The sequence below is a fragment of the Palaemon carinicauda genome, chromosome 9, assembly GCF_036898095.1.
Source record: "Palaemon carinicauda isolate YSFRI2023 chromosome 9, ASM3689809v2, whole genome shotgun sequence".
Lineage (NCBI taxonomy): Eukaryota > Metazoa > Arthropoda > Malacostraca > Decapoda > Palaemonidae > Palaemon > Palaemon carinicauda.
In genome coordinates this window covers 108818770-108826430 of record NC_090733.1, presented here as the reverse complement: position 1 = coordinate 108826430, position 7661 = coordinate 108818770, and the positions used below count along the sequence as shown (strand labels likewise).

Below are 7661 nucleotides of genomic sequence, written 5' to 3'. Positions count from 1 at the left end.
CTTACATTCTTCATTCGCACAGACACGGTAATGACTTTTTTCACTCATAATGATAACAGCAAAAAAGCAAAGAAATAACAAAAACACGATTGCCAAATCCCCAAATCAGAGTACTTCACCAAATAGCAGACTGGTACAGCGATACAGGGAAAGCGAAGAAAAACTCTTAATGACGGATCAACGTGTTGTCGATCCGGCCGGCAGAGATGAACTGAAGAACAGAAAACGGGAATGATTCCTCGTACCAACCTTTAACGGGTGTAACCACCCAACCACCACAAGGCGGTTGCCGCGTTTAGAAAAATTCTGCCGAAAGTAGAGATTATTAGCTATGTATATATAACTGCCAGGTAAGTTCTATTCATAAAATCGTAATTTTTGGATAGATGTCAGCATTTAAATAGCCATGAACATCAGGAGAGTTTATAATAAATAATTATGATAATGGTGGTGTCTGTCGAAAGAGACACCAGCACAATTTCATGAACTCATCTATATGTAAGCCCAAAAACTGATGAGTCTTTAAAATAAGGCATCTACATAATATGGCAAATGGGGTTGTGATGATTCATAATATGGCAAATGGGGTTGTGACAAAACTGCTAGGAATACGGTACAGTAATGTTTGGAAAAATGGAATGGCTACCCTAAGTTTTCTTTAAGCATTCTGCTAAACCATGGTAAAACCCCAAAGAAAAGAAAAGCATTGATTTCCTTACTTATGATTTAAACTGAAGTGGAAACATTGTATATTGATAATAAAGGATGTGTATAGAAGAAAGAAAAAATAAAGAAAAGGTAGCCAAGCACTATCAATCATCACGAGGGAACATATAATATATGAAAATGTTTCTCTCGACAGCTGACAACAACAAGGGGTTAACTAAAAGAAATAATTGTATCCTGAGTGCTATTTCTTTGGATTTTAAGACATGTGCACTACAATAAATACTATGTACATTTATACAAATACAATCAAAATAATTGTAGGCATAACAAACTTATTAGTACAGTATTTAAATGCATATGCTCATCTCCATGCAGTCTGGTATTCTATAATATGCTCTTATTGATGTACTAAACTTCAACATACAAGTGAGGAAACAATCCTCGGCTATTATATTTGCTTTCATACAAATTTTAAAAATTCAGTATTTCTTGTGCCTTCTTGCAATAGACACACAACACTCATATTTATTCTACAAAAGTGTGGAAACTTGTAAAAAAATTCATGTGAAGCCTTGTAATGTGACAACCTTTTTAGGCACATGCAACATCAAAACATTCACTTAATCTGAGGTATTTGAATCTTTACATATTATTCCTCCCTTTGAAATATCACAGTAAATGGGTATCTAGTAAAGCTACAAGTAAAGTTTGTGGCAACTAATTGACAAATGGAAAGATGATTTGTCTAAATTCTTTGTTGCAGTCTTAAGGGCCACATTAATTGTTACTATGAAAGCTCCTTTTAAATAATTCCAACTACATTTTATGAAAGTAAACAGAATTTGTAACAATTAAAAAATTTAACTAGAGTTTACATTTTAAAAGACAAAATAAAAAGAAACCATAGTACTGTAGCTCTTCTGACTTTAAAATATAATAAACAGATAAGCCACTGGTATCCCAAACTTCATTAGTGTAATATCAACTACAGTACAGTACTAAAAATCTAATATTAAAGTGTGGAATTTTAAAACTGCAAACAAGTGATATTTAATAACATACTGTCCTATTATATCAGTTCATCATTATCAAAGTACAGTAATTTCCTTTTTTGTTTTTTAACAAGGATATCATTTATGATATATTAAAAAATTGTCTTAAATATTGTACTGTTACAGATTTTTTTTTTTTTTTTTTTTTTTTTTTTTGCAAAGGACAATAACTTAGTCCAACATGAATTGTATGTGGGCTTCACATATACACATATGCCTAAACATTGCCGTCCTCTATATCTAAATGGGTTTAAAAATGAAACACTCGTCATCTAAAAAAAAATTTTTCAACGGCAAGAAACTCTGAAATCATTTCAAATCTTTTAGAAAATAAGTTTACTCATTATGAAAATACAGAAGTGCATATGGCTTAAACAAAATCAAACTCATTAAAGTTTGTTCTGTAAATAATTTTAATTGAAAACATCCACTTATAATCATCTGTCTTTCTCTGCATCATTAGAACAATCATCATTCACAGGCTTCTTAGTTTCTAAGTCATAACAGACATGGGAAGTATATACATCATACATAAGGGAAATGGTATTGTCATATAGGACACGATACTTTGTAGGCAGCCAGTAAAAGTTTATCACTTGAGCAGGAGGCCAAATGACCCACTCTGCTGCATAAAGCCTCCAAGATTTCTCTCGGAGGTCTGTAACTAAATCTTCAAAGTCACCTCCCTTGAAGAATCCAAGAGAAACCAAGAAGAATACTAAACATACTGGTGAAAATAGCAACTGATCTACCAGTAACTTCTTTGCAACCACTTTTACAGTTCTTCCTGGAAGTTTTTGATCAAGCAACTTGTACCTGGTGAGAGAATACATATTGTTACTGAAAGTGGTTTGATAATTTCAAGTTGACAAACATTTTATCAAAATGGCTATTCTTAAGAAAATGCTCAATTTTACATGTACCAAAAATTCCACTAAAAAATTCATATTTAACATTTATACTTTCCAACTCAGACTCCAGTTTTGCATGTACCACAAATTCCAAAGTTTATTTGGTAGAAACAACAGCATATATGTAAGGAAAACAATTATAACCTACGCTGCTACCCTCCAAACCTATACCCTTTCAATCAAATGATCACAGGTCTAGAAAAGAAAATTTGTAGGAAAATTCTATAAAATCACTAGATGGCTCTTTAGTACAGTTTAGTACTCCTAACATTAAAAAAAAACAGATTTTGAGCGTAGTGAAAAATCTATTTTTGGGTGAAAGAGCCATGTCGTCCTGATGGAAGTTCCTTCATTAGTAGCTTCCTAAGTTATATGTGACTACAGTGATATATCCCAGAGAATTTACCGAAGATACCCAGAATTCTAACTCCTGGAGCGAGTATCCCTTAAATTTCTCCAAGGGATATCGCGTAAGGACGTATCTTGACACATCTCATAGCTATTTACACCCCAAATAGCCTTTCACTACGAGAGAGAAAGTGGCAAGAAAAAATAGTCGAGTCGTTAAACACTCGACTCTCCTAATGTACTGCAAAATAGTTCGGCCATCCGCCACTACGCGGCGCCACCAAACCATTCTTCCATAGCTTTGTAAGTATTTTTACAGATGCAGTACCATAGGGAGGGATTAAGATCCTTTAACCAAAGGAGGGTGGGTCCATCAGGACGACATGGCGCTTTCACCCAAAAATAGATTTTTAAATATTTAACTTAGCCGGTGAATATATAATAGCTGCAACTCTGCGGCTCGACAGACAACATACTTAAAAAACTCGCGAGCGATCGCTATGCAGGTTGCGGGTGTGCCCACCAGCGCCAACTGTCAGCCAGATACCACTCTCGGATGTAAACAAAACCTTCAATTCTTCTCTGTCGACGTTGACGACAAGACGTACTTTTACTCGCTGTAGAACCTGGAGTTTTCCCATCATATTTGGTGAAGTACTTTAATTTGGTTTGAGCTTTCGCAGTACAGGTGTTTTTCTTCAACATAAACCCTTTAACTCTTTTTTTGATTCGGATTATTTGTTGATGACTTAGATCGTTTTTGGAATTTTCTTTGACTATTTCAAAATGGCTGACCCTTCTCAAGTTCCTAAGTTTCAAAAGTGTAATGCTAGGGACTGTAATAGGCGTCTTCCAAAGGCTTCTCTCGACCCTCACACTGTTTGTTCCAATTGTCGGGGTAAAACCTGTCAATTGGGAGATCGGTGTGAGGAATGCGTGGGCCTTTCGGAATTCGATTGGATCGAATTTGATAAATATACACGCAGACTAGAGAGAGATAGGGTAAGGAGAAGTTCTTCTAGGTCCGTAGATTTTTCCTCTCCACATGCCCCTGAACCTAATCCTTCCCCTGTAGTGGTTGTTCCTAACCCCCCTCCTAGCACTCAGGAACCGTATATGCAAGACATGTTGCGTGCTATTCATGCCTTGGGGGAGAGAGTTGAGGCTTTAGCAAGTGACCGTAATCAACTCATGGCGGACGTGAAGGAACTCAAGTGCCAAAGTGCCACGGCAGAAAGTGGGAAAGTGCCTAGTGTTACGCAAAGTGTTGTGAACAGTGTTGCGACCGAGGGTTCGTCTGTTCGTGCCTGTCCTTGACCTAGTCCGGGACCTCTTGCAAGCTCCCAAGCCCAGGGGAGAAGCAATGTCGTACGACTTATGGGTTCGAGAGGCCTTGATCAGCGAACAGACGTTCCCTCTTTGGTATCAGCGTATCTCGTCAAGATCGCCCCTACCATAAGACGAGAGAGCCCATTTTTACCTTGTCGTCCGAAGGCGTTTCACGTAAGAAACCATGGAGCAAGGTCTCTAGACCTTTGAAACGCAAGTCGGTCCCTTCAGGACAAGTCCAACGTCCCGGATGTAGTCACTGGGACAGTTCGGACCCGTTGCCGTCATCTGATGACTGCTCGCCGCCTAAGAAAGGCAAAGTTGTGCCGTCTCAGTCGCTAACCCCGTCTGTTACCGCACCCGCTTCCGTAGACCCTAAATGGGTGTTACTGCAAGACATGCAGTCTAAGCTTGCGTCCCTTATGGAAGACTACAACGCAGAGAAGGTTTCCGTTGAACCTAGCCGTTTTTCTCATGGAGATACTGGCCGTCAGCCATCCAAGCGTTCTGTTGTGCGTCCTGTTGACGTTGATGTAGCTTTCTCGCGTCAACCAGTTGGGGTTTTACCTCCCCCGATGCGATGCCGTGTGGATTTCCAGCCGCACGTTGACGTTAGGCAACTCACTGATGCGACTGGTGACGTTCAGGACGTTTACCAACCATCAAAGTTGACTTGTTTTGACGCGGTGCGTCAACCTCCGCAACCCAGTATGGTGTTGACTGCACAACCCAGACGGTCTAAACAGTCTTGGGTGGACGCTGTGCGTCCTCGCGCACCTGTTGTTGTTGACAGTTCCCAGACTGTTCAGCAGTTTCAGGACGCTGCGTCCTGCTCCGTCACGTATGCACCAGTGCGGCCGGACGCTGCGGGTCAAACGTTGCCTACCCCTTTGCCGTTTTCTCATCAGTTATCAGATGAGGAACTTTCAGATGAGGACGTTGCTGAACCACAGCCTGAGGATCAGCCTTCAGATTTAGATGAGCCTAAAGCAGTTCCACCATCTATGGACTTTAAAAAAGTCATGCTTGTTTTTAAAGAGTTGTTCCCTGAACACTTTATCTCTGTGGCTCCTCGTTCGCCGCCGTCTGAGTTTGTTTTAGGCGTTCCTGCTGCCATGCCAGCCTTTACGAAACTCGTTCTCTCTCGCTCATCCAAGAGAGTTTTACGGCTGTTAGGCGATTGGTTGGAAACCAAGAGGAGTTTAGGGAAGACGGCCTTTGCCTTCCCCCCATCTAAACTCTCGTCTAGATCGAGCGTCTGGTATGCCACGGGAGAAGTTCTCGGCTTGGGAGTTCCTGCCTCTGCCCAGGGCGACTTCTCAAGTCTTGTAGACTCTCCCCGCCGCCTTGCCATGAGACGCTCGAAGATTAGTTGGTCATCCTCGGACCTGGACCACCTTCTTAAAGGCATCTTTAGGGCGTTTGAAGTTTTTAACTTCCTGGACTGGTGTTTGGGAGCCCTGAGTAGGAAAATCTCATCTGCCGATAGGGATGTTTCCTTACTCATTATGTCCTGCATGGACAAGGCCGTCCGCGATGGATCCAATGAGCTTGCCGCTTCATTCACGTCAGGAGTCCTAAAGAAACGAGAGTCTCTGTGCTCTTTTCTATCAGCAGGAGTGACGCCATGTCAAAGATCTGAGCTACTCTTTGCGCCCTTGTCTAAGTGCTTGTTTCCTGAAGTCTTAGTTAAGGAAATTGCCTTGTCTTTAGTGCAGAAGGACACCCACGATTTAGTTGCGTCCTCGGCTCGCAAAGTTCCCCCTTTGCCTGCCTTGTCTGCTAGACCTAGGATAGACACTCCAGCGTCCAGGTTTATTCCGCCCTTTCGTGGCAGAGCCCCCAGCAGGGGAGGTGCTCGTGCCGAAGGGAAGAGAGGAAAGAGGAAAGGATCCAAGTCCTCGCGGGGCAGAGTCTGACTGCCCGCAACTTCAGACAGCAGTAGGTGCCAGACTCAAGAACTTCTGGCAAGCCTGGGAGAAGAGAGGCGCAGATCAACAATCTGTGAGGTTGCTCAGAGAGGGGTACAAAATCCCTTTTGTACGCAGACCTCCTCTAGCGACGTCCCCCATCGATCTCTCTCCCAGGTACCGAGAGGAAGCAAAGAGACAAGCCCTGAAACTGGAAGTGTCTCTTTTACTAGAGAAGGGAGCGGTGGTCAAAGTCTCGGACCTTCAATCACCGGGGTTTTACAACCGTCTCTTCCTAGTATCAAAGAAGACAGGAGGTTGGAGACCGGTGCTAGACGTCAGTGCTCTGAATGTCTTTGTCACAAAGACGAAGTTCACCATGCAGACCACAAAGTCAGTCTTAGCAGCGGTCAGAAAGGGAGACTGGATGGTCTCTCTCGACCTAAGGGACGCTTACTTCCACATCCCCATTCACTCAGATTCCCAACCTTTTCTGAGATTCGTCTTCGACGTTGTGGTGTACCAGTTTCGGGCCCTGTGCTTTGGCCTAAGCACAGCTCCTCTCGTGTTTACGAGGCTTATGAGGAATGTGGCAAAATTCCTCCATTTATCGGACATCCGAGCCTCCCTTTATTTGGACGACTGGCTTCTCAGAGCCTCTTCCAGTCATCGCTGTCTGAAGGATCTCTATTGGACTCTAGATCTGACCAAGGAATTGGGACTCCTAGTGAACTTGGAAAAGTCCCAACTGATCCCATCCCAAACTATTCTGTATTTAGGGATGGAGATTCACAGTCCAGTTTTTCGGGCTTTTCCGTCGGCCCCCAGAATAGATCAAGCCCTGCTCGTCATCCAGATGTTGAAGAAAGAACGTTGCTCAGTCAGGAATTGGATGAGTCTGGTAGGAACGCTATCATCCCTGGAGCAATTTGTCTCGCTAGGAAGGCTACACCTCCGACCTCTACAATTCCATCTAGCTTTTCACTGGAAAAAGGACAAGACGCTAGAGGCGGTCTCGATCCCGATTTCCGAAAAGATAAAGACTTGTCTGACTTGGTGGAAAGACAATATCAGTCTACGAGAGGGTCTTCCCCTAGCAGTTCAGAAACCCAACCACGTTCTCTTCTCAGACGCATCGGACTTGGGCTGGGGCGCGACGCTGGACGGTCGGGAATGCTCAGGTCTGTGGAACTCGAGTCAGAGGAGCATGCATATCAACAGCAAGGAGCTTTTGGCGGTTCACCTGGCCTTGATAAGCTTCGAGAATCTCCTTCGAGGCAAGGTGGTGGAGGTCAACTCGGACAACACCACGGCCTTGGCGTACATTTCCAAACAGGGAGGTACCCACTCACTGACTCTGTACGAGATCGCAAGGGACCTGCTCATCTGGTCAAAAGATCGAGGCATCTCCCTAGTAACGAGGTTCATCCAGGGCGACTTGA

General features: G+C 42.9%; 1 protein-coding gene across 4 annotated transcripts in view; it reads right to left on the bottom strand.

The window, feature by feature from the left end:
- Window positions 1-535: 535 nt before the first annotated feature.
- The window catches only part of LOC137647045 (mpv17-like protein 2), a 79948-nt gene continuing 72822 nt past the window's right edge, over window positions 536-7661 (bottom strand). For 2 of the 4 annotated variants that reach the window (XM_068380188.1, XM_068380187.1), the window contains exon 5: window positions 537-2537. In XM_068380188.1, the coding sequence (XP_068236289.1) occupies window positions 2159-2537 (379 nt within the window). In that variant the 3' untranslated portion in view covers window positions 537-2158. Of the gene's footprint in view, window positions 2538-7661 lie in introns of all 4 variants that reach the window. The other 2 variants (XM_068380185.1, XM_068380186.1) reach the window with 2 other exon arrangements.